This window comes from Cupressus sempervirens, chromosome 11 (genome assembly GCF_028749045.1).
Source record: "Cupressus sempervirens isolate cs-2001-9-10 chromosome 11, ASM2874904v1, whole genome shotgun sequence".
Lineage (NCBI taxonomy): Eukaryota > Viridiplantae > Streptophyta > Pinopsida > Cupressales > Cupressaceae > Cupressus > Cupressus sempervirens.
This window is the reverse complement of record NC_143128.1, coordinates 406,529,250-406,556,392: the sequence shown is the minus strand read 5'-3', so window position 1 is coordinate 406,556,392 and position 27,143 is coordinate 406,529,250. Positions and strand designations below refer to the sequence as shown.

The following is a 27,143-nucleotide window of genomic DNA, read 5'->3' as shown; positions in this document are numbered from 1 at the left end:
GTCCTCAAATTTGCTGGATATTGAAAGGGCTCATAATTAAAGAATATGTTGTCATGTCCGAGCATATGAATGAATGCACACGTACAGGTAAGAGGGAAACCAAAGAGATAATAATAATGTCCCCAACACACCGGCTGTTGTTGGGCTGTCGATGGATAAACAGTCATACTCCACATTCCTAACATCGTTTCCCTGTCCTGTCGTCAAACTCCTCTTTCTTCTTTATTCACCAAGTGGGAGAGAGGGAAGGAGGGTACATAGACCATGAGCCTTACCACGCTTTGCTTTGCTTTGAATATCTTCCTTTTTACTTTCCCATTTCCATTGGCCATTTTTTTCTCCTTTCACGTGTCCTCTCTCTTCTTCTCGAGGTCAAGTCTTCAGTCAAGGAGAATTTAAGGATTGGTATTTGGCCTTCTTTTGTACCCCTGCTCCCCTCCAATATATTTTAGATGTGTATGCAATTCGTCCTTGTGGATTGGAGGAGGATTTTGGCACATTCGGCCTCTTTCATTTGTACTTGTGGATTGATTTTGGCCTTGTTTTATGTACTCTTCCATTCTCCCTACCTCCTAGAACTTACTCTGCTTCCATATACTGTGTATGCCATTGGTTCCTGTGGATTGGAGGACGATTTTAGTCTTGTTTTGTAGGTCACCCTCCTCAGACCTTACCCTGCTTTGGTACCTATGTGAATGGCATTGGTCCTTGTGGATTGAAGGAGAAATTTGGGCCTGTTTTATATGCCTTTGGTAGTATTTATTCTCAGACCTTGCTCTGCTTCAATACTCATGTGTGGATGCCATTAGTCCTTGTGGATTGGAGGAATAAATAGCATGGAGGGAGCTGGAGAAGCAAATGGGGGAAGCGAAGTGGGTTTGGGAGTGGGTATTGAAGGGATCATATCTGAAGCTCAGAGGCCGCCTGTGCAGCTGGATCTGCTTCCCTGGGCTCCTCCTCTTCGAACTCTGCATTCTCATCTTAGCCTCTCCGCATGCTTAACGGAATACGGTAGGTGAAGCCATGCTTTAAATCTCGGTATTCAATACCCAATTGTTGTTTTAGAGGAATGCTGATGTAACAGTTTTATCTGCGGTGGACAGGCAATGGCAAATGCTTCAATGTCTCTGTCTCTCCCAGGGGATTTGATGTGAACCGGAAACTCATAGATGATGATGATGCCCTCGTCTCGTCGCCCAAGAGTAGTGTTTCATCTTTTCAGATGGGTGTGGATTTCTCGGTTCAGCTGGGAGGCAGCAATGGCGACTCTAGTATGAAGAGCAGCAGGGGTCATGGGAGGATGAGCGATGAAGATTCAGGCACTGCCCGGAAAAAGCACCGGCTGTCCAAGGAACAGTCAGCTTACCTTGAAGACAGCTTCAAGGAGCACACCACTCTCAATCCGGTATAGGTCCTTTCTTTTACCTCATCTAACAATGTTCAGTTTCTCATGGAGCCGACATCTACAGGAAATTGAAAATGTCTTGAGAATCTTAATTTGGGTTTCGCAAACTGTCTGATCTCATACACTGCCCTTGATCTGATACATGTCTTTTGATATCTTAGCTATTTGCTCATATACACAATTACAGTTCTTCAATTTTAAATTGTGTTTGGAGTCACATTAAAAGAAATCTGAAAACAAAATGTATTAAGAATATCTATTCAGTTTCAATGTATTAAGAATATCTATTCTTTTAGATTGTCTGTCTATTCCATAGACAGAGCTCTCTGTCTATTTCATAGACAGAGCTCTTGGTTTCTTGCGAGGTTTGGTTTGGTAAATAATATTACAGTTCCATCATTTTATTTTGATGTGTTGGAGCCTGCATTGAAAAGAACTTGGAAGTGTATTAAGAATGTAGTTTTTGATTTCTTGAACTGTTTGATCCTTGTAGACAGCATAAGAAATTCAATTCATTTCATTAATTTCTTCTTCTTGTTATACCAACCAATTTTGTTTCTCAGCATTACATATCAGATCCAATTTAAGAGATAGACGTTGAAATAATATATTAAGAATCTTGGGCTTGATATCTTACTGCTTGATCCCATAGATTACCAAATTGTACATCTGTATTTTTTTCTATTAATAAAAAATTATTTTTGCCTATATTTTGATCTTTCCTCAACTCTAGCCTACTCCCTTCCATCTCCTCTCACCATTTTAACCTGTTTTGTTTTACAGTCTACTTATTTTTCTCTTGCAGCTCTCTCATCTAGATCATTAAATGTGATCTAAAATTTCCTATTTTTAATTGATGCAAAAATTATTGCACAATTGAAACCAGAAACAAATATACAATTTGATGTATATGTTACAGAAATCTAAATACCGTTGACATGACTCATTTTATCTCACTATATTTTGTATTGCAGAGATTTAAAAAAAACTTGAAATTTCTAAAACAGGTCTGTATGCCCTTGAGCTGCTTGATCTCATAAATGCCAATAACATTCATTCATTTTATCTCAATGTCTTTTGTATTTGCAGAAGCAAAAGCTTGCATTGGCAAGGCAGCTAAACCTCCGTCCACGGCAAGTGGAGGTCTGGTTCCAGAACCGGAGAGCAAGGTAAACATGACATGACATGACACGATGAATCGTTTTAAAATGCCTTAAATATGCGTCCATTATGAAGTGAATTAATAGTGTTACGTTTTGGGCATTACAGAACGAAGCTGAAGCAGACAGAAGCAGAATGTGAGTATCTGAAGAGGTGCTGCGAAACCCTATGCGAGGAGAACAGACGGATGCAGAAAGAAATTCAACATCTCCGTGCCCTAAAAATGGCACAACCCTTTTATATGCACCTTCCCCCTACCCCTCTAACATTGTGCCCTACCTGCGAAAGGCTCGCCAAAACCACCAATGACAACCAAAACCCTCTCAAACCCTTACCCTCCGCCATAGCCCATCCCCACCCCAGCTTCTCCCCTTTCCCCCCTCCTCAATAGATCCTCAACTCCTCAGATCTGTATACATTTCACTTTTCATGCTTAATCACGCCTCTAAATTCCTATTTCTTGACCTCCAAGGTGAAGATATTGAAGAGAAAAGGGCAACTAATCTGTTTTTGTGATTTTTTCAAAAATGTGAATCGGATCGACCTACTTCCGGACATATTACGAAGACCGGGTTCAAGATTGATTTCACCATGAAGAGATTGAAGAAAAAATACAACTAATTTGTTACTGAGAGTCTTTTGAATGTGAATCTGGCTCAAATTTGACTTCACCTTATCTTCTGCTTTGTTCAATCCGTGACTGGCGGCTGATAACGAGTTTCTGGGAAGGAAGAGAAGCCGCCATTGACCAACTTGAGCTCCACCTCGGGACAAATTTCTGTAGATAACTTCGTTTAATTGACAAAATGGGTCCTCCTATCTGGTTGAAACTTGACCAGGAAGGCAAGGAAAGAAGGATTTGTGGGCCTTCCAAGCAAGAATCTGCTAATTCTGATCACGCGAGGGGATCTCCAAAATTGACTTATTATATTTGGAACCTGGGACGATCGAGACACTTAGAATAGGTTGATTTGATGAGAAGTACAGAAAGCTTGATAAGGTTTGTCGACTTGGTTGTACGGTGGAAAGCACTTTCAGGCTATGCTCTCTCTTTTGTTTTTATAATAACAATGTCCACAACTTCTATCTATAGCCCATAAACGAGAAAAGATACTCTTGTAGGTTACTTGGAGTTGTGTTTTTTTGGGTAATATTATTTCGTAAATGGTAATATAAATGTATTCATTAAAAAATAATTACAATATTCTGATTTTATTTTTTAAGTTTCTAGATCAAGAACTTCTCTCTTGAACAAATTTGTCTTCTCTCTTGGGCTGATTAGTCTTCTCTTTGTATTGTTGATACTTTTCAAAAATATATTAACCTTTTTAAAGGGTGCAAGGGTTATGTCAATAGTTGTATATATTAAAAGACATTATTGTGTTGCTTCTAGCGTAATTCTCTCACTACCTCTCTATTCCATGCTCTCTCTCTCTCTCTCTCTCTCTCTCTCTCTCTCTCTCTCACACACACACACACACACACACACACAAAAAAAAAAAAATTCTTCAACATTACCAAAGCTTCAATTGTAGAATTAGAAAAAATCACCATAAAATAATATAGCATCTTGTCAAAAGAAGACAAATTTTCAAAAGAAGATAATATTCTAATGAACATGTCATATCATCCTATAAATCACATATAACTATATCAAAATTTACAAGACATTAACATACACCTTAGCCAAAGGCTCTAAGAATTATTGATAGTGTTGGTTAATGATTTGTCTAATGCATGAGCATCTTGGGTTTTTTTGGTGACTACTTTGGAGTTCATGGGAGGAGGCTCAGTAGTTGCTTTGGACTGGTGTTTGGCATGCTCTAGGAGCTCGACATGGTCTATGGAGCTCAGCATGGTCTTTGGTTGCTCCACATGGTTTAGGGACTCGACATGGTCTTTGGTTGCTCGGTATGGTCTAGGAACTCGGCATGGTCTTTGGTTGCTCGGCATGGTCTATGGAGCTTGGCCTTGCTTGGGAATTTGGTGCCTGTTGTAGGCTGTGTAACTAATTTTCAAGAATGAGTTAGAGGATGCAAATTTTAGGGATTGAAGAGGGCTTAGAGTACTAACTTTAAGAATTTGGTATAGCTCTAATACCATGTAAGAATTTGGTATAGCTTTGATACCATGTAAGAATTTTTCTTAGGGCAAAATTTACCCAAGAACTAAGAACTCAAACACAAGCACAACTATAGACCAGAAAGGAGTATGATCAGAATAACAATGTATTCAATTCAATATGCATTGAAAGTACACTAGGAGTGCCTATATATGAAGGCCTTTGAGATGCATCTAGAATGCCTAAGAATCAACATCATGATAAGTCATACAACTAGGCACATGTCCTCTAAATATGGGTTATCCTCCATTAAGCACAGAAGTAAGTGTGGTGATGAGAGGATAAGCCTACAAGGGTGTAACACACAAATTTATGTTGTAGACAACATGTGCTAAAAAGAGAGTGTGAATAATTGTGTCGTCTACATGACAACTCAGTGAATGATGCAAACTCCAGTGTTGTAGACACCATGTGCTGAATTAGAGTTGTATACTTCTGTGTTGTCAACATGACAACTCAAAAAGGTACACAAGCACCTAAGTGACTCACAAAACAAAATAATGCAATATAATAAAATAATGCATTAACCTAAGTAAACTTAAGTAAATGTAAATAGTAAATACGTATTTACACCAACACTAGCCATGGTTCAAAGTGTGAGTTCTAATTCAATTGGAGCTAGGAGGTATTGCAATTTTACTCGAATATTGATTTTGGACATTTAATTGTTGTTACAGGTTGACTTGTGGCATTTAATTTATGTATTTGTATTTAATTTTTGTTTTGGGCCTACTTGTGGCTTAGATTGGTATAAGTAGGGGTAGTGGGGAAGTCTTTTGGTGATTATTCATCCATCATGGAAAAGAAGAGGTGGTAAAGGAGGGAATTTGGAGAAGAGCTAGTAGCTGGGGCTTGGAAAACAAGGAGATTGTTTGGTGGGCTTGTGAGCCCAAGTTGAGATATTCCTTAGGGGTTTCTACCAAAGTGTGGACCTAGACTAGCTAGTGTTTGGATTGGATCTTGAGGGATCTTGCAAAACTATTACTTGCTTTGTATTTGGTTGTAACCAGAAGGCCTTATAGCCCAACACATTGCATGTAATCAGTTATATTTTATGAATATATTATTCTAATTTGGTATCAGATCTTGCATTATTACTTCTTGTTGTGTTTCTGTTGCGTGGTTATATTGTTGGGGGCTAGGACATCTCCTTTGGGGATTCTCCTGCCTTGCATGACATCAGGTGGTATCAGAGTGAAGGTTGTTCCTGAATGTGTACACACATTGTCAAAGTTGAGGCAGTTTGCACCAGGACTTGGGTTGGAGATGTTGATCTAAGTAGATCTTGATCTAGTGGTGTATTATTCTTTCTGGAGTCCTAGATCTCTTGGTTGTGAGGTGGTAGATCATGGTTCTAACTTGCAATTGCAGAGGCCTTGCAGATGGATTGATGGATGCGAAGATGGAAGATTGATCTTGTTGAGGCATGATCATAGAGATTTTGTGTATTGTAGATCTGTGGTCCTGGACTTATGATTTGGGTCCTGATTGCTCATGCGAGGTGGCAGGTTGTGATCTGACTTACAAACAATCTAGTTTTGTCACAAGGAGTGTAGGAAGGATTTGTTATAAGGGGTTTATGAAGATCTTAGAAGATGGATCTGAGAGGATTGGACCCTAAGATGATTGTGAATCTCCATAATGTGGTGGAGAGGAGGTTTTCTGAGATGTCTACTCGGTTTGAAGCTAGCTTGGCTGATCGAGTTAAGGATGGGGTGAGGAAGGAATTTTGTGGATGTTTGTAGAGCTAGAGTCTACCGATTTGGAAGAGAGTTGTTTAGCTAGTTAAAAAACTTGTTCACGAGAGAAGATGGCATGACAAGGTTGAGGTGGAAGAGTTTGGTTTTGTTGATCAAATTCTGGAGTGTGATACAGAACTTGCAGAGTAGCTGGAGGTTGTTGTTGAAGATATTCCTATCCTTGTTGATGCTAGGATAGAGGTTGGTTTTCATGAACAATTGGCTGAGTCTGACATGGAAATTGTAGAGTGCTTGGTCGTGGATGATTTGATTCTTATTGGTGGTGAGTTATGTATTACAAAGCATCTTGTTGTGAGCAATGAGATTCCTAGTGTTGTGAATTTGGCACGTGTTGATGGAGATCTACATGTTGCTACTAATGTGGAGTTTGTTGCTGCTAATGTGGATTCACTAGTTCCTGATGTGGATGAGGGTTTGCTAATGAAGCATTATGTACAGTTTGTTCCTAGGAGTGAGCATGTTGTTTGGATGGTAGAGATTATGGTGTTTGATAGGATGATGTGGATGTGGATGACACACAAATTGGTTTTCTTGTCCGTGTTGGAGTGGAAGCCCTTGGTAAAGATGAAGTTGGTTGTTGATCTTTCTTTGGGCATCAAAGTGTGGAACACACTTTCTAATGCAGGAGCATCTTGGGTTTTCTTGGTGACTACTTTGGAGTTCATGGCAGTAGGCTCAGTAGGTACTTTGGACTGGTGCTCGACATGCTCTAGGAGCTCGGCATGGTCTTAGAGCTCGACATGGTCTATGAAGCTCGGCATGGTCTTTGGTTTCTCGGCATGGTCTAGGGACTCAACATGGTCTTTGGTTGCTCAGCATGGTTTAGGAACTCAACATAGTCTTTGGTTGCTCAATGTGGTCTATGGAGCTTGGCCTTGCTTGGAAATTTGGTGTCTGTTGTAGGCCGTGTAACTAATTTTCTAGAATGAGTTAGAGGATAAAAATTTCAATGATTGAAGAGGGCCTAGAGTACTAACTATAGCTCAAAGAACGAGTTCTAATTCAATTGAAGCCAGGAGATATCACAATTTTACTCGAATATCAATTTTGGGCATTTAATTGTTGTTGCAAGCCGACTTGTGGCATTTAATTTATGTATTTGTATTTAATTTGTGTTTTGGGCTGACTTGTGGCTTAGATTGGTATAAGTATGGGTTGTGGGAAAGTCTTTTAGTGATTATTCACCCATCGTGGAGAAGAGGAGGTGGTAGAGGAGCGAATTTGGAGAAGAGCTAGTAGCAGCAGCTTGGAAAACAAGGAGATTGCTTGGTGAGCTTGCGAGCACAAGTTGAGATCTTCCTTGGGGGATTCTACCAAAGTGTGGATCTAGACTAGCTAGTGTTGGATTGGATCTTGAGGGATTTTGTAGAACTATTACTTGCTTTGTATTTGGCCATAACCAGGAAGGCCTTATAGCCTGGCACATTACATGTAATCAGTTATATTTTATGAATATATTATTGTAATTTGATATCAGATCTTGCATTATTGCTTCTTGTTGTTGTGTTTCTGCTATGTGGTTATATTGTTGGGGGCTAGGACATCTCCTTTGGGGATTCTCTTGCCTTGCATGACATCATTGTCTTCCTTGGATTTCGGTTTATAACTCGACTCTTAATGTGCCTAATGTGGCGAAAAATAAAACAATTAACGACATAATGGGTTAATGTAGTAATCTATCAAAGACACCTGAATTAAAGGTACAACTCCCTTGTGGTGCAAATATTTGCAAAGAATTTGTTTTTAGTAGATCAGTAGGTGGGATGGTCTTAACTAGAGAGCAAAAGAGGTATTACTAGATTGATCAACTCTTCAAGCAATCATGATAAATTTTAGATGGTGACTCAACCTACACAACTATGAATGCATATAAGTCATGTTTAAGCTCTTCTAATACCTAAAATGCAATCTAATCTATCTACCAAATGTAAGATGCAACAATGCAAGGCTATCTATCAATGCACACTACATACGAAGGGAAAGAATGATCAATTAGACAATACTTGGATTGCCTAAATTACTAAAATTTCACAACCATTGTTTGCTTATCATTCAATTCCCTACATTAATCAAATCGCAGACTTCTCACACAACAATGAAATGCACATGAACTAACTTGCATAGAATAGAGGAATCAAGATAATATTGTAAACAAGGGAAGCAAAGCCAACAACCATTGACAAGAAAGAAAGAAAGAAAACCCAATTTATTTGCAATCTCACGGCTTCATTAACAACACATTTCATTCCTAGCACCATGCAAGTACTAAATAAACAACAAAATCAAAATGCAAATACAGAGTCTCACACAGTAGTCCCAGCTATGGGGGTTTTCCCACATAATAATTTGTCGATCTTATTTACTCATAAAAAAGTTACATTTATAGGCCTTCTTAGAAATCGCCAGTTACATTTCATGATTACTCCACAGAGCATCATAGAATCATTATAATAATAGGGTTGATTAGCTAATTATCCATTACAAAACTTTATCCTATGAGGACAATGCCAAACATGGCTACAATATCAGAAATGTAAGAGAGAGAAGAACTGACACTTGTCATATTTTGTAGGAAGAGTATAATTCCTTTGTCAGGGCTTCAGTTTTTCTTTGGAATTACTGCCTTTTCCCTATATGCCTTCATTGCATCAATTACACTATTTAGTTCATTGACACCTGGGATGAGAATGTTATCAACTCTAATCATCTAATAATCATGCATTTTTGTCAACTCTTCAATGTTGAAGATTTTTTATTGGAGCTTCTCCGCTGCACACGTTTGGACACAATCCATTGTTGAAAGTTCTAGAATCTTTGACATTTGGAAGCTTGATGGATCAGTAGCTTCTTCAATGAACACTAGAAATTTGGTTTTCATTCATTCAATGTCTACCAATTGACCATTATTGGTGACATGATTTAGTATGCAGAACCTTTAGATTTCCAAAGATTTTTTCAATGACTTTTTGCACCAAATCATGTACATCCTTTAGCTCATTTTTAGACCTCATTGAACTTTCAACTTTTAATTCCAATTATTGCTTCTAGTGAAGCAATGGTTCTTGTCCTATTTTGAGAATTTTGTGGGTCACAACCACATTAGTTTTCATATCAATCACCTCCTGCAATAAAGCCGATTGCTCAGTTAGGTTGTCTGATGCTTTGTGCATTGAGGTCTTATGAGTGGACACTAATTCTCTTAATTTATTGGTATCTAACAAGAAGTTTCCAAGATTCTCAATGAGAGGGGGGCCTTGGGATTTCATCTAATCAATCCAGGCATGACCAATTTGACCAAACTATCTCTCGTGTTGTAGCTTGAGTAGAAAATTCTTGTTCTCCTCTGCACGTGGATCAAATGTGCTTGTAGAGATGCTTTCAAGTGCAGCATTGATGTAATCCATCAATTCCTTATTTGAGGCTTTGAGTACCTCTTTTTTTAATCTTAATTCTTATAGTTGGTCCTCAATCTTCTCATTTTCTAATTTCCAAATGTTGACCATAGAATCATGCACTGGAATGCTTATGTCAATCGTTCTGATCTAGAAATCACTTGTAGTTAGCTCATGAACTTTCCCTCTTTCTGAGGTTCCACAATCTCTACTAGCATATGACCAGTAGATGAATTTGTGGCCAATGCCGCTATAGTCTTCTACTTCTTTGCCTTCTTTGATGCTAGTTGAGCCAAAGTTTCCTGCACAATGAGGTCCTTGGATGGGGCAGCTTCCTCTCATCTTCTCTTCTTTCGATAAATAGTCTCTTCCAATGATGAATTGGTTGAAAAGACATTGATTGCTGACTACAATGTTGTAGGATAAAAAAATCTTCCTCACTACTAGAGGTGTTATCTTTTTCTTGCTAGTAGTAGGAAAAGAAGTTACCTTGGTGACCAAGAGGGCTAGAGTGTCACCTTGTTGAGATGCCTCCCGCTCTTGACCATCTAGGGTATTATTGTCACCATCAAGGTTGATGACTAGCACATAGGAGGAGGGCTTAGCTACTGATTTCTCCTTCTCCTTTTCCTTTTCTTTATTTTTCTTTTCATCCCCAACCTTCCCTGTGTCTAGCAGAGATCCTCCTCCACAAGTTGGAGTGATTTGAACATTCTTTTTAAGAGGTTTGTCTCCTCCTCCACCAATAAACTAGGTTGGCCCGACTGATGTTGATGTAGTAGTAGTCATGGATGTAGCAGCAGTTGATTGAGTTGTTCTAGAAGCTACTCCACCAATAGAGCTTGCACTTCTAGCTATTGTATTCCTTACTCTGGTCTATTCCACCCACTTGTTCATCCTTTTGATGATTCCATGCATTAGGACTTCCAATATGTCAACAACAGGACCTTCAGGCATAGTTGACACAATGGGGGTTTTCTTGATTTGTTCATAGGTTGAGGGATGCATGTAGGAGCCATCATTTACAAGATCGAAAACATCAGTAGTGGCATTATACAATTTAATTTTACTTATTGTTAACCTAGACTAATACCTCTCCCTAGTTTGGTACTCATGTATATCCAAGATTCAGATGATCCTTTACAAAGTTCACTGGATCATATTGGGGCCTTATAATCTCATAATAAATTAATTTAATTTTTCTCTCAAAGGCTTTTATTAGATTCTGGGCATCAAATCAGGAAGCACAAGAGTAAGATCCTACCATTATTGGAAAGGGAATCTCGGTTATCTTCTTCACATTGGAACACAAGGTGTTTACCTCCAGTATTTTCCTACACAACTCAATAAGAATAACCTTGTCCTCAAGATACCTAGGGAGCCTTTTTTGGAAACCATCAAATGCACCAATACTTAGGTAGGAGAAAGATGGGAATTGGATGAAACAACATCTTAAATGGCTTATTGCCAATATGGCCTTTGGTGAAAACCTTTGCTCAAGGCACCCTTGCAATGCTTGACAGAGCCTCATTGTAAAGGTTTCATTAACCTTTACATACTCTTCAAAGGTCCTCTGCAACTGTAGGTGAGGATAAAACTCATGCCCTCTAGTGTTCTCATCATAGTGTTCAATATTGGAAAGACCCAACCATAGGTAATGTGTGGCTAAGGCATATATCAGATATGATAACATTAAGAAATTCTCGAATGCCTTAGCCAAATTTAGCCAAGAGGAAAGCCCTTTGCATATAATATGAGCCTAGTCAATCTATAATCCCTCAGCAGAAATGGCATGGACTAAGTAGAAGTGATGCTCGATGAAGTCTAAGATCTCTTCTCTTCCTTTTAACCTTAGCAACAGTGCCAAGATGTCAACAATTTCCCTTTTTAAATTGGTTCCAAAAAGGGTCCTTGGCATTTTACTCTTTTTGGAACGAGGAGTTTGGAAAAAAGTTATCTGCATGTCCTCTCTTCCTAGAGTCTTATTTTCATTAAATATTGATGCAAAGGAAGAAAAGTTGATGTCACAGTATTTCTCTTTTATTGAGATTCTAGATGGAGCTTGCATCAGTGCCTTGTTTACATAAAGCATAATAGACTGATTGAGTAATAGTATATGCTTCATCTCCAAGTTATATCTTTTGATACATTCCTTCACCAACTCTAGCACTTGCACAGCCATGGGGAACCTTACAGCTTCAACTAATCCACTCTCCTTCAATTTCTAGGTGATTGGGTGAATAGGGTGGGAATTGAGCCTTCTGTGCAAGTCGCCAAGATCATAAAATTCGAAGGAGGTGTCTGAATATCTTTTTAGTTCACTTTCCAAACCAATCAAATGATCATACCCTACAACTTTGATTCCCATTAGTTTATACTTTCTTAGAGGAGACAAATCACTTGATAAAATAGCTGTCAAAACAATGAAGAACTTTGTTTGGGGAAAATTTGATCATATAGATGCAAGAATCTGAACGTTGGCACCACGTGAATGAAATAAATCACAACTAATGGTTGTAATGGTTGGATTTGTAATAAATTAGATTTTTAATGGCTATTTAAAACTTTTCACTTCCATCCATATGTTGATTAAAAAATGTGATGATCATATCATTCACTTAAATATCATATAGTAGCAAGACTAGCCACTTACCTAATTAGTTAAATTCAGTTTAATGGAAACTCCCCTCTTTACTTTAGAACCCAAAACAAGTGTTCACACTACAACTCTTTATGTGTAGGGAAGATAGCATGAACTTACCTTTCTACAAGCTTGCCTTTTTCTTTTAATTCAGGATTGTAGCACAAGCAATAATCCTTCAGCATATTCGGTATTGTAGACACCTAAAAACCTTTAGAAAATAAAGTATTTTTATTTTCTAAAAAATTCCTGATCACATCATCATTTATTAATTTATTTATTTATTTATTTTTATGCCATTAAATCCCTTTATCTTAATTAAAAATATTTAATTAAGGAATCCCTCCCAAAAATGTTTAAATCTTATTTAAACATTATTTCCTTATTTATTAATTATTTAATTAATAAATTGACCAAAAAACTCAAAATAAATAAAAAAATTATTTTTTGCCCAAAACTTGGCCAATTTCCTTAAGACCGCTAACCTCTTCCAAAATCTTCTAATCCTTCTTTAATTTTGATTTAAGGCTAATCCCATCATTTCCTACCCCTAATCCCAACTCAAAATATTTAATTAAGATTAAATATTAATCCTCATGTTTATTTAAAAAAAGTTTTAATAAATATCTCCTCAACCCAAACCCTTGAAATAAATAAAACTTTATTTATTTCCTAAAAATCTAATTTATCCTCATCCTGAGAAGTTCTAGACTCTTCTAGAAAGTCTTCATCCTCATCCTAGGAAATTCTAGACTATTCTAGAAAGTCTTTATCCTCATCCAAAGTCTAGACTCTTCTAGAAGATGTCTTTAAACCTAATCCTAATCCCCTCCTAACCTTGTCACATTCTCTAAACATGGGTTAAGACTTACTAACCCAAGCCAAAGTTAACAAATATCTCCTCCTTCACCCACCCTCATTAAATGCCATTCACTTGCCTATCCCTAAGCTAATCCTAAACCATCCTAATCCATCCTCTAATCATTTGCACAAGCCTAAGCAAGCTTAAAACCTTTCTAATCAAGCCCAAGTCGAAATTCCTCTCATCTCCCTCAAAATATCCCAACCATAAAACTTTATGAAGCCCACTAGGCCACAAATGACTCTTCCAAAGCCCTTTTATTGCTCTTACAAGCCATTATGAGGGTCTTTATGAAGATTTTATCCCTTGAGCCTCCTTTGTTGACTCATCCTTCCCCTTTCCTCCATCCTCTCACCCTGTGACATGTGTCACTCCCTGATTGGCTATAAGGAAGCACAATCCATGTGCTCTCCTCTCATGCAATCTGAGCCCTCCATGAGCTTTTCCCCATCCTTGCATCTTAGCCCTCAATCCCTCAAGCCTCTTGCCTATAAATTGGATCCTTCCCCTTTGCAAAACAACACAATCCATGAAGTAAAGTCATAATGCCATTTTAAGAAGCCATTTTACATCAAAACCATGCACTCACACCCAAATTCCAACTCCATTTGAAGCCCTTTTTGAAGCATAAGCTTGAGCATACATCCTATCTATTTAAACAAAACCACTCAACAAGAGAGCTTCTCATTGAGAGAGCCCATTAATGGCTCATATTCTCAATTGAGAGCTCATCTTAGTCCATCTTGAAGTATATGAATTTTGTTTAGTTTGTTGAAGCTTTATTTAAATTTGGTTTCTATTAGCATACTAACATTGCTCATATACAAGTATCATGTCACCTTCTTTTCCACACAAGGATTTCCTTTGTATTTTAGATCATTTTTCAGAGAAGCCACAAAGTGAAAATTTCTCTTTGAGGGCATGGATTCCTATCTTCGTTAACTAGGTTCACACTTCTCGAGCTACTCCATTGGAAATAATTTTGTGGTGTTCCCGAAGAACATCCTCGCATCCAAATTTAACATTTCCTTATTATATAAAGAGGGCCCACGTCTCCTTATAGACGAGAAGTGTCATTAAGGCATATGTCTTCTCAAGAATTGAACAAGGGTATCTTTCTTACCCAACGCTACTTTGGAAAAGAGCTCGAAGACATTCTCTTCCAAGGGGAAAACACCTAGATTGATGGAACTCTGCTCTTTATCATAAGAAACATATTACAACTTCGAACTTGTACTGTGATAGTTTTGCGGTTGTGGATCTTTGGTTTTCTGATCCTTTCACTATGAATCAACCTTTGAATATATCTAGAGATGCCAAGATAATTTTAACTTTGAGATGTTACTTGATGGAATGTGCTAGTAGTAGGGATTCAACAGCAGGGGCTGGAACTTGAAAGAAGCACCACGCTAGTATTAGGAGTCATTTTCAGAGTAATAACATACTGCCTTCTCATTAGGAGGATGCTTGAGACAACAACCCACCCAATCCTATATCATCTAAGACCATAATGCAAGGAAAAAGTGAGAGTCCCACATAGAGGTGTCGAGGGAAATAGAGCAATGAAAAACCTAGGAAATCCCAAAATTCAAGCTAGGGAGATACTTGATGAGAAGGGAGCCACCTAGGGGGTATCTAGACAAATATTCAAGCATACATGCAATGAGATCATGTCCAAATTAGAACTCTAAGAGGAAGACTGAGATTTGGAAAAAAATAGCTAACCAATATATTAATAAAAAAATTATATGAACTTAACCATACTCTATATCTCTTATTGGAATAAATGTTGTCTTGGTTCTCCTCTATCAAACCAAATTCATTGTGAGAAAATCATCCACTTGGAAGTGATTAAATAATCCCCTTCCCTACATTTTAAGGTAGATTGGTGGAAGAAGAAAGTATTCCTTTATCCCTTAAAAACCATTACAACAGTGTCTTTTTATTCCAATGAAATTTATAGGGATTCCATGTCCTATTTAACATATTTTGTAGCCATTATTTATTGGGATTTTTAATCTCCTCCCATAAGTCGATTATTTTTGCAAAAGATATTACTACAGGTGTGCTTACCTTTTCAATGTCACATATCATTCTCTAAGATACTCTGTTCATTTTTTGGGGGTTGTTATTTCAACCACAAATTCCTTTCCATTTTTTGGCAAGTTATTAAGCCTAGAAGCCACCTTTACTCTATTTTGATGTAGACCACTGAGCTAGTTATAGATACATACTCTCACAGAAAAGTAGAAAACTAAGTACAATCAAAGCCCACTCTAACTAAAGATGCATATCATACAAGTAGGGAATGTGACATTGATGGAAACCATTGTTGCCAAATTGGACAATTTCTAAATTAATTGTAGGCTTAGTAATGAGTAGTTGAATTCGAAGTGTCTCAAGCCTTAATTGGGACATACAAGTATTTGGAAGACAAGTTAGACTTACCACTTTCATTTGTGAAAGCGTATGGCATATGGTAGGGAATGTAATATCATATTAGTAATGCTCTGTAGATCAAGCTCTTTAGTTAAGACTTGAGGCATGGGTAATTCCTTGAAGTGCATATCAAATTTGTGAGGATCCCACCCCAAAATGTAGTGATGGACTTGGTGAATATGACAAATGAGGCCATGAATGATGTAGGTTCTCCTCATTTTGTGATCTATTATGTAGTATATCTTGGCAATCAATGCTCCAGCTTTAGAATCCTTGCTCAATATTTGGATCATAATATGTTCAAGACATTACTTGGATAAGGCCGAGGAAGAGTATTGATTCAATCATCGCATATGACTCTTTATTCCCTATGAAGAAATTGTTCTAAGTATCTGACATCTATAAAACAAAGGGAGACTTGAGTTTCTAAAAGCAAGCAATAATATCTCTTGTCTATTATGCATATGCCTTCAATGTGGTGCCTCTCATGTTTGCAGTCTAAACCATTTTATATTTTGTTTTGAGAGATACTTGATACTCTTATTATTTGTACTTTTGAGATGACCTGAGGGTCGTGTTGGCCTGGTTTTTCACCACCCTTGTTTTGTTGTATTTAGCAGTGAAAAACCCTAAATGTGCACTCCAAGCAATTTGAAATTTGGTTAAAAAAAAACCTTAGGCAAAAAATTCACCAAATAACCTTGTGCTTTGCCTTGTTTGGCCCTAGCCTTTGGAAAATTTAGAGAATATTATTTCAAATAAATTTTGGTGAGAAAATTTTTATCCTAAAGGTTTATTTACGAAAGAGTGACCTTTTAATCTTTTGATAAACCCTATAAAGTTTGCCTGAACTACATTATTTTATTTTTAAAAAGTCCTATGTAATAGCAAACTTTGTGGGACCGTTGATCTTGATCAGATCAATGACCATCGCATTCCTGCAATTCAAAGTTGTAAGGTCTTTAAATATTGTGGGGAAGCGCCTTTTCAACATGTAGCTCCTGATGGCATTTCAACTTCAGTGTGCTAAAAAAAGCTCGTGGCTGTCAGAGTTAGTCAGAACTTTTGCAGAACTATCACTGTTCCCATGCATGTTTTAAAATCCTTGTGATATCATTGGCCCCTTATTTAATAAAGATATTATTTTATAGTTTAGGGTTCCTGATCATTGATCTTGCAAAGAATCAAAGGCTTGTGCATGCCCGCAATAATAAGATGCACAAATGTTAAATAATGTGGGGAAGCAAAATTTGGATAAGTGGCACAGTCTGACAAGATGGGCCCGTCGTTCTCAAGGATGATGTTGAGATGTCTTTCGTGGCAAGTGTTAGACAAGTTGGAATGGATGGAGATTTTTCATTCATCACTTCAGCCAGCGTGGTATTTGAAACACATGATTCTATAACCTTTGATCTGTCAAGGATCAAAGACCAGTGCATGCCCTCATTTTAAAGTTGCATGAGAGATAAATAATGCGAGCAAGTGGTTTTTTGACATATGGCAAGGTGTGGTTGAGAATTTCTAACTATATACTGCAAGGTGCCACACTATAAAATGATCGCTGACATGTACTACCAAATGTGCCACTACAGAGGTTTGTTTTCCAAATGGAAGTGAAGCCTTGTCAGCTGTAGATCTTTCAAAGATCGAGGGTTAGTGAAATCTTGCATTATGAAGCTGCTAGTCAAATAACAAATGCGGGTATGTGCCTTTGCGACATGTGTCACAATGGGGCCAATGTATGGGAGAACACTCAGTCACACCATGTGGTCTACCACTTGTGCTTAGCTAGAAACACTTATGATGTGGGCGCAAAAAGTTTTGGAAATTAATGCAATGGTTAGATGAGTCAGAGCACACGAATTGAAAGCAGTCACTTCATTGGCCCAAGTGGATGATGCGAGTATAAAATGCATAATTATTTCACACCATTGATCTTGCCCTGATCAATGAGGGGCACTTGGCCACATTAAGAACTTGAGTGAAGTTTAAACAAAGCGAGAATGTGCCATGCGAACATGTGTCCATGGTGATGTCTAAAATTTTAACTCAGAAGCTATACAAGGTATAAGCACTACCATCGTTGATCTTTTGAAGATCAACAACTGGTACAAGCCTGCAATTTGAAGATGCTCATCAGATAAGAAAAGTAGGAATGCGCTAGCTTGACACGTGGAAAAGATGACATCAAGCACTTGCTCGTTCAGAAGAAGATTTGGGACCCACTGGCGTGGAATTTTGTCAAAAGGTGCAAACTCATATGAAGGTTTCCTATTGGTCAGTATAGCTGACTGGACTTTGTTCAAATGTGAATTGATCTTATCGTTGATCTTGTCTTGATCAACGAGCGGCACTTCCCCACAATTCTAAAGTGCAGGAACTTTAAGTAATGCGAGGAAGCCTAAATGCGATGCATGGCATAGTATGACATCATGGGCCCGCCTTACTTAGAAGACAATAACAACTTGTCTTATGTGGTACTTGTCAGATGAGTTGGAGTATAGAGAAAGTGTCTCATTGGTCTGACTAGCTAACTAGATGTTACAGTCATAGAAGATTTGTGATTGTCATCGATTTGAATAAGATCCAGGGTTAGCGCTTCCTCACAATATGGACTTGCTTGAATTTTAAGTAATGCGGGTAAGAAGGCATAGTGGGACCAAGACTTCAAGGAATGTTGAGTCATGCCATGCTGGAAAGGTCAGATGGAGTAAAGTGTGCTCATCGATGGAACGTGATAGGTGTGCCAAGTTGAAAGCAGTGATGTCATGGGCGTTGAAAGTTTAAATGCCATAGTAAAATCTGTCAGAGCACGTTGTAAAAGGATGATATTTGATTGGTTAAGTCAGCCAAGTGGGCTATTAGAGAAAAGGATTTTGGCCCACCGTCGATCTAGGAAAGATCGACGGATAGCGCATAGCCGCAATAAGAAGTTGCAGGAATTTTAAGTAATGTGGGCATGCACCCTTTTGACACGTGGTTAGGGGCTTGAATTTTTAAAGGGCATTTTACTTTTGAAATAAAGTCGTTCGATCTTTGAGAGATTGACGGGTTAGATTCAAATTTGAAATATAACACGAAACTAATAGTTACAGGAATTAATATGACTCAAATTTTCCTTCGTGCAACCTCAATGCACTAGTATAATATGAAAAATCGCCATCATTGAAGCATACAATCGCAAATTTTCTCAGAATGAAAAGGATTTCCAAAGCAAAGGCACAGAATTTCTCAAGGGTTTCAGCAAATTTGTAGAGAAAATTACAGAGAAAGAAGGGAAAATTTAGCGGGTAAGTAATCTGTAACCTATAAAAATCAAGAATTTGCTGTTGTAAGAGTGTGAAATTTTAAAATGCCTCCACGAAAGGAATTTTCTAGGCAAACTGATTATTTAAAAAGGAATATGCATGATGATTTCCTAGAACAATTTCCCTTATCAATAAATGAAATAACTAAAGGGAGGGAACTCATTCCTAAGAACCCTAGGGTAGTTGTGGCTGAGGGTTTCTATGATAGGGAAAACTGGGTAAGAGATGCCCAAGTCTCTATCGGGGGTTTGCAATTGTTCAAGAAATGGTTCTCAGAACAGAATTTAGATACCCCCATGAGCAATGTCTGGGAATTTGACATTGGAAAATTAACAATTCCTTCAGTCTTCTTTGATAGTGATCTATTGACTGACCTAACAAAGAAATATGATCCTACTATGGGATGGGTGAAAAATCATTCTAGAGTCAATCTTTTTAGGGCTTTCTCGGAGCTATTCAGTGAAGTTTTCAACCTTAACCCTAACCACATTGTACATGAAACCATTGATATGGATGATTCAAAAGCGAGATATGATGCACAAAGAATATACTTGAGGACAGGGCCATTGCAGGACCATGCTACTGAAGTTGGAACCTTGTCTGTGATTACTATTAACACACCCAAGCCATTATTGAAAAGACATTTTAACCCTAGGGCTTAGGCATTATATACTTCTCTTAGCAAAATTTTTGGGATGGATGAAGCTGAGCAGATCCCAGGCTCAATTGTTCTCATAATGGCTCAAACTCTTCAATTTGGAATGAGTACTATTCTAGATTTTGCTACTTTTCTTGCAAAGGAGATTCGCAATGGTTTGGTCATAATAGCAAGGGGAAAAGTGAACAAACCATTCTATTGGTATTCATTTCTTATGCATGTATGCTTGTACAAGGGATTCATCTTCTTCTCCAAGGGTATGCAGTTGGAAACAACCAGGGGTGGAGAGAGGAATCCAGTACAGTTGTGGAGTGTGGATATGACCTCATAAGCCATAGATGCCAGTTATGTGAGGTTTGACAGATATTTTGCATCAAAGCTTAGATTGCTTTTGAGAGGAGACAGCCCCAAAATTCCACAAGCATTGTTAGAATTGGTCAGACCCAAGGACCATGCAAGAGGGCTATTGGTTAGTCATAATTGGGGGGATATCATTCCCTATAATGTTTCAATAGTGATAAGAGTATATGGCTTCCTGGGAAAGCCTCATGTGTTGCCTTTTCATGTGCCTTTGAAGATAGGAATAGCTGAGTTGTTATGGCAAATAGGCACTATAGATGAGAGGGAATTTCCTAAGAAGGGCACATTTTTTCCCATTGTTACTGTGGCACATGATTTTTTTTTTGTAAGGAAAGGTTGAGAGCATTTGAATTTTTTCCTAGATAGATACAACATGGCAGAGTCTCATGCCAGGTTTACTAACCTTGAAGGATTCTATGATCTCTTAAGAGAGAGAATAAAAGCTTCCTGCATGGTGCAACAAGTATACTATCCAGAGGATGTGATCAAAAATGTTTTTACACTGCAAGAATAGAAATTGAGAAAGGAGAAATGGATAGAATATAGCAAAACCTTAGAATTTATTAATGCTTTTGACCTCCATTATGATCCATTGAGAGAAAAGAAGTATTGGGGAGCCAAGATGCAGGCACTAATGAATAATTTTGCTATGATAATACAAGCCATGAATGAGAAGAAGGATGCATATGTCAAGGCTTATCCAGACAAGGTTGCAGAGGTGCAGAAGAGAATAAATAGTAGAAATGTGGTGTCTCCTGGTCAGTACACTTTGCAGAAAAGGGCAGGATATGTAATGGTCCAAAATGTACAACAGGCTCCCCCTCAGCAGAGACTAAGGCCAAGAAGCCCACCTACAGCCAGTGCTCCAAAAAGACAAAAGTTAGAGCAAGGGTTTTCCTCCCAAGTGGAACAATATTCCCAAAGCTAGTCTCCAATTAGAATTGATGATGAAACATCTCTTAGAGAAAAGCTTAGAAAAATTGGTGGAGAGGGAGATGTGATTGTTACCTCCACAGATTTGGAGATTGGAGAGCCTCAAGAACCACCTACACCTTCCTTGGATTTAACTATTTCTGATTACCAAGGTAAGGAAATTGACCCTATAGTTGCCCAAGCCTCTGAGAGGTTTATTAATGATGAAAATTTTGTGAAGTCTAGAGCATTTGCACAATTTTTATGGAGGTTAAATATAGGAAAGTTTTAGAAGACTTGTGAAAAAATAAAGGCAGAAAAACCTGATAAATCAAATTCTGCTATTAAGGAGGAGGTAAAGTCTAAATTTTTGAAAGATTTTGCTTAATTTATCCCTGAGGCCAGTAGGCAAGTAATTAAACAGTCAGGAATCCTTATTTTGCTAGAATGGGATATAGTGAATGCCATGGTTTTTTATTTAGTTAGGAAGCAAAAGGACATCCAATTTAAAACTGAAGAAGATGTATTACAGGCTCATAGAGGAGTCAAATTTAGTGATGACCACCAAGCCCTTATTATTTGGTCAATTGAAGAAAGAGACAAGACCAGAATGCAAGAAATTTCCACTACAGAGTATACTGGTGCATTGACAATTTTCAAGGCTAGTGAGGTAGGCAGTAAGAAAATAATAGGAATGGCCTTAGAAATGTTAAAATTTGGTAGTGTTGTATCTAGCCAAGAAGAAGATTGATTTTCCCAACTCAATGCTAGGTTTGAAGAAGTTTTGAAAGCATATGAGGAAAGGGGTATGCAGATACAGTCATTGGAACATAAAGTATCTCAAATGGTGAAGATCCTTGGGAAAAGAAAAGTAGGAGAATCTAACAGACCCAGGATTGTATACTCTCCTAGGCCACCTATGGAACCTTTCAAGTCCACTCCAATTATTGAGGTACCACATACCCCTGAAAGGCCATAGTTCTACACTACAAAAGATTTTGAAGAAGATAAAGAATAAGTTGTATGCATTGCATGTAGAACTAAATGGTCAGCTCGAGGAGAAAATAAGGTAGGGTATAATGTATTTAGTAGATAGAATTGAGTGGCCATCATGTTTTGATTTACTGGCAAAGCTTGCATCCATCAGGGATGAATTGAGGAGAGATGAAGCTATCTTCAGACCCCTTGTGCAAAAGTGGACAAAAAGAAATGAAAATATCACTACTATGTGTATATCTGTCATCCAGTTGCCCTATCGTCAAATAGAAAAAATCTTTGACTTAAGGATTTGATGATAAGTAAAATTCTTTTCAAAAAAGACTAACTATTTTCTTTTCCAAGTATATTGTAGAAAATTTTGATTTATTCCCTTGTGCATTAAAGACTATTGATAAAGTAAAGGAAAAGGATGAATGGAAAAGGGAGTTGGATGAGATTTTTTGTGAAAGGATAAATAAAGTTATAAATGAAATCGGACATTTTTTATGGGCAATGACAAATGAGGAGTTGGTAAAAGTGCAGATATTCTATAGCTCCATCAGAAAAGATTTTGTTGATATAGAGGCAACTGCAAATTCTTTAATAACTGTGCAAAGAGAAGTTCCAAATTTTGACTGGTCGGAGGACACTACCTATAATAAGTGGAAGGAAGATCTTATGTCTACAAAATAGAGAGAAGGAGGTGATGAGGTAGAGGATGATGATAAAGAAGAGGGTACGAAAGTAGAAGCCACCGATGATAAAGACAAAGAGGACCCTCTGGTAGCAGGAGATGACTCATCACTGTCACATTTGATGGCCACCTATCCCGAGGAACCAGAGTGCTAAAGGAATCTGATCATAATATTTGTCTTTCCAAAGGGAATAATAGAAGTGGGCCCACAAAGGAATGTTTGATGTACTAGTCTTTTTGTTATTCACAGTTTTGTCTTGTTGTGATGGGTGTATGTAAAACCTTTTTGAAGGACACCTATCAATTTCTCTTAGCCTGAAGCTTGTTGCATCTCACACTATATAAGTGAGATTTCAGGGCTAGAGAAAGGGTCTAAATTCTATTTTTTCTAAGGGATATACTTAGTCTATTTTTGGTCCAATGTTTGGAGCAAGTTTATGATGTATTTTCTCTGTTAATTCCTGAGAATACATGAATAATAGAATGATCTCTGTGTTTCTTCCTAAGGTCATTCTAAGTTTATTGTAAATGTATACAATTTTCAAAGAGAATGAATACAAATTATGAGCTATCCCCATATCAGTTCTTTTTTATTTTTTTCTCTTTTTGATTACTTGGTTATCTTGATATTGTATGAGTAAAGGCTTATGCAATTGAATGCAATCCATTTTAGGTTGTATATATGTTCATAACTGCTATTAGTTCAATGGATTAAGTAAAAGCTTTGATGAATTTGATAAGGTTGTTGTAGTAGTGGAAAGGATTTTTGAATGATGAATTCTAATAAGAATTGCTAATAACATTTGTTGTAAGGCAACAAATTAGATCTAAAGATTTGTAGTAGACTCTGAACCCCAATGGATTAGGCATTGGTCAAATTTATTCAATTGGAAGATAAATGTATCATAAATGGTTTTCAAATGTAGAATTATAATCAATTTTACTTTTATTTCCTGAAGATTTTCAAAGTTGGCCTGTACTTGTTTGCATGGAATGTTTTACTTCAATAAGCCACTATTGCTGAGAACACGTGTAGATCTATAGAAGAATTTTTACCAGATCTGTTATATGGGATGTGTTTATCAAATTGTCAAGAATTATGCATGTATTTGAGGATTTGAGATGAGAATTAGAATGAAACTAAAATAATTCTCATATAGTGTTTCCCAGTCTTGAATCATCCTTGGGTATACCCACCCTAGTTTTGCAGAGCCTTAATAGTAGAAAACCACCTTTGGTATTGTTGAAGTTGGGTCCATATGGTTTGTACACATAATTGTTAATAGGAATTGGTTGATCCTTAGATTGTGTGAGTGATATCATTTTGGTATTGAGTATTTTGTTGCCTAGTAGTTTTTAAAAACACCAACAGGTCGGATATTATACTTTGATTTTAGTATCATAGATGCTATATTGCTATACTATTCAATTTATCATATTTGCATGTTGATGCCATTTTTAGATTATAGTTGGTCTATGATGATATCTAGTTATCTAGTATTTGGACATATCTCTGATTCTATTATGTGATGGATTTTATGCTATGGTGATTTACTTAATTCTTGTTTCATTATGCTTTATGTGAACGTGAGTGATGTAAATGGATTATTTAGGTATAAATTGAATAAATGGTTAAATTAGGTATTTAATGCATTTATTGCTTCAACTATGTTATTATATGCAATTGCACTTGATCATGTGTGTTAGTGTGTGAGAATTATATTCCTCGTTGTGGCACATGGAGTTAGTGATTTAGCTTTTCATATATTACCAATGTCATCCCTATATGGTCAACATATCCTTAATTATTTATTCAAATTAAACATTTCAGTAATTAGTAAATCTGAACTCATTTGCATAATGTGATTAGACTAGTGAGCATGTTTGTGTATTTAGAAGTTCGCATTGTCACAAAAGTTGTTAAGTAAATTTCTATGATTTTTAGTTTTTGGACTTTAAATCTTATTGAATCTAATTTATGGCAGCTTTGCCAATGATGAATTCCTATTTCTAAGAATGGCCTATTTTTGTTTGGGTCGATGTAGATTCTAGCTAGTCTAACTAGCTATTTTCTCTAATCGATTATTCACTCGAAAAGTGAATAAGTATTGAAAGAGGGATTTAATTCCTCACTTCTCACTTTTATAATTTGGAAATTTGAGAGCTTTTTCTGAAATCCTTTTTTGAAGGATTAGTTTCTATTCGTTGTGGGAGCTACAGGCATGGGATCTTCGCGAGAATGAACCCATTGGATCGAACTCAGGAAGACCTTGCTTTGCTGTCATTTTTTATTGTATCTGCAGGTTATTTATTTTACCTAGTTGTTTTCTATTTTAGTCGTTTTGAGTGTTAGGTAGGGCTCTCCCATTTTTCTTTTTTCAACTCAAATTTTGTACCTATTTTTTGTAGTTTTTTGTCTAGAGGCTAAGAACTAGTGTTCCCCTTTGTTTCTGTTTGTTGGTTCTATCCGATTGGTCAGTAATGATTTTTTTGTAGTTTTTGGGATGAGGGTTTGGGGTTTCCCATTGTTATGTTGGTTTTTTTTGCATAGGCTATCCAAACCCAAATTTTATTGGATTTTTGAGGCTTTTGTTCCCTAAGACCAAATTGGTTTTAATTTCAAAGTTTTCCAATTTTTAGGGATTTTACCTCATTTTGCGTGCCACCCTATTTCTCAAGTTTTCTTGGCATGATGTTGGTTGTGGACCTAGATCATCTGTTGGGATGCTATTTAGATCATTGTTGTAGTTTTATGTTGCATTGGGATACATGTCACATCCATCCTCCCAAGTCTATTTTTGGTTGAGTGTTTTCTTTGCATTATGTTCTCATCTAGTCCTTATGTTATGATCTTCATGATGGTGGTGTGCCACACACAAGTATGTACACATACATTTGTCAAGTGACTTGTGAGCCCCAATATTCTGTGGACTTGTCAAAAGTTGTGATCATTTGATTTGGATTGGGAATGTGCATGCCTACGAGCACTCATCGTTGGATGAGCATGCATAGAGTAGGGTAGCATATGGACGAGGCTTCTATCTCCACAGTCTGGTGTCCATGCCCAGAGCATTACGTGCAAAAGTTTTAGTTAAGTGATAACTAAATAAAATACCAAGTGGTAATAAAATTTAAGATTATAAAATGTGTGAGCACCCAATTAAGTTTGAGGACATAGTGCTAGAGCCTTATGTTGATGAGCTAAATCTGTACAATCTAAGCTTGGTCTTTTTGATGCCAAGTGACTCTCCATAATGTCAACCCCTACATAGCAGCCCATTGAGTATCTAACCAGAACCTGTAGTTTATGCATTGTCTTTGATCTTAGTTTTAGTCATCATTCTGTCTAGCATGAGTGTTAGCCATCGACATGTATTTTTTGTGAGTTTGTGGTCGGATCATTATCTCCATTAGCATGATGGGAGTGGACCAATGAGTTTAATGTGGTTGGGAGGCATAGCTACCTTCACCACTACTGGGAACTAGTGTACAAAGATGGTCTATTATCTCAGTGTGACTGCTGCTAGATGTTTTCACTTGGTACTTCGGGTTTTGGAGTATGCTTTCTTGTAATTTATGCTTTCATTGGAATGCTTGTATATCATATTTAGATGATGTTAGTTTTGATGCATTTCCTTATTATGATGTTATGATTTTATCTACTTTGTTGGGATATCTATTGATTTTGGTTTTGCATGTTAGATTTCTTGTTCTTATGATGTTATTACACTTTAGTAGTGACGTCCTTATAAGACAACTTTGACTATCTAGTTGGCAGTTTGGGATGTTACGCGTGGGGGATGGCTATGACCATCAAAGTTTCATGATGTTATTATGATTGGGAAGAACTACACACTTAGTTTTGTTATTTCAGTTCATTACAATGTTGCTTCTATACACTATGATATTGCTTTTAGTTATTTCCTTTCACTACTATGTTAGATGGTTAAACATCATTTCCATCTTGTAGTTATTGTTCGAGTGTTAATGCCTCAACTATGGATTCGGTACTCCTTAGTGTGGAGGTTCAAACTTCTTGTTTTATCCCTTTATTTGTCCTTGGAGCATCTCTTGTTGCTCCTAGGTGACCATGCATCAGCATCAAGTGATACTTTAAAGTATTGCACACCCAAAGGAGAAATATCATGTGATCCCTAATTGTATCACATGCCTTTTAGAGAAATGTTTTTTGATACTAGAAAGTATCACACACACATTGGAGAGAGGTCATATTATACTTATGAAGTATCATACACCTTCTTGAGAAGTGTCACCCAAACCCTAAAAGTATCACACTCCTTCATTAGAAAGGTCGTATAGTACTAGAAATTATCATACAATGTTGAAATAAAGTATCGCCTAGGTTTTGGAAAAACCTCTCTGAGCAGACAATGGGCACTTTTTGGTATGACTGTAAGTTTTTTAAAGGTTTTCTAGATGCCCTTTATGGT

At 37.2% G+C, this 27,143-nt stretch overlaps 1 protein-coding gene across 1 annotated transcript; it reads left to right on the top strand.

Annotated features, from left to right (window-relative positions):
• The first annotated feature begins 271 nt into the window (after positions 1-271).
• Positions 272-3,789, top strand: LOC149529886 (homeobox-leucine zipper protein HAT14-like). The gene is made up of 4 exons (XM_089811037.1): positions 272-1,011; positions 1,104-1,405; positions 2,495-2,574; positions 2,675-3,789. The coding sequence occupies exons 1-4, from the start codon at positions 837-839 to the stop codon at positions 2,955-2,957; spliced, it is 840 nt and encodes a 279-aa protein (XP_089667163.1). The 5' UTR covers positions 272-836; the 3' UTR covers positions 2,958-3,789.
• The last annotated feature ends 23,354 nt before the right edge of the window (positions 3,790-27,143 follow it).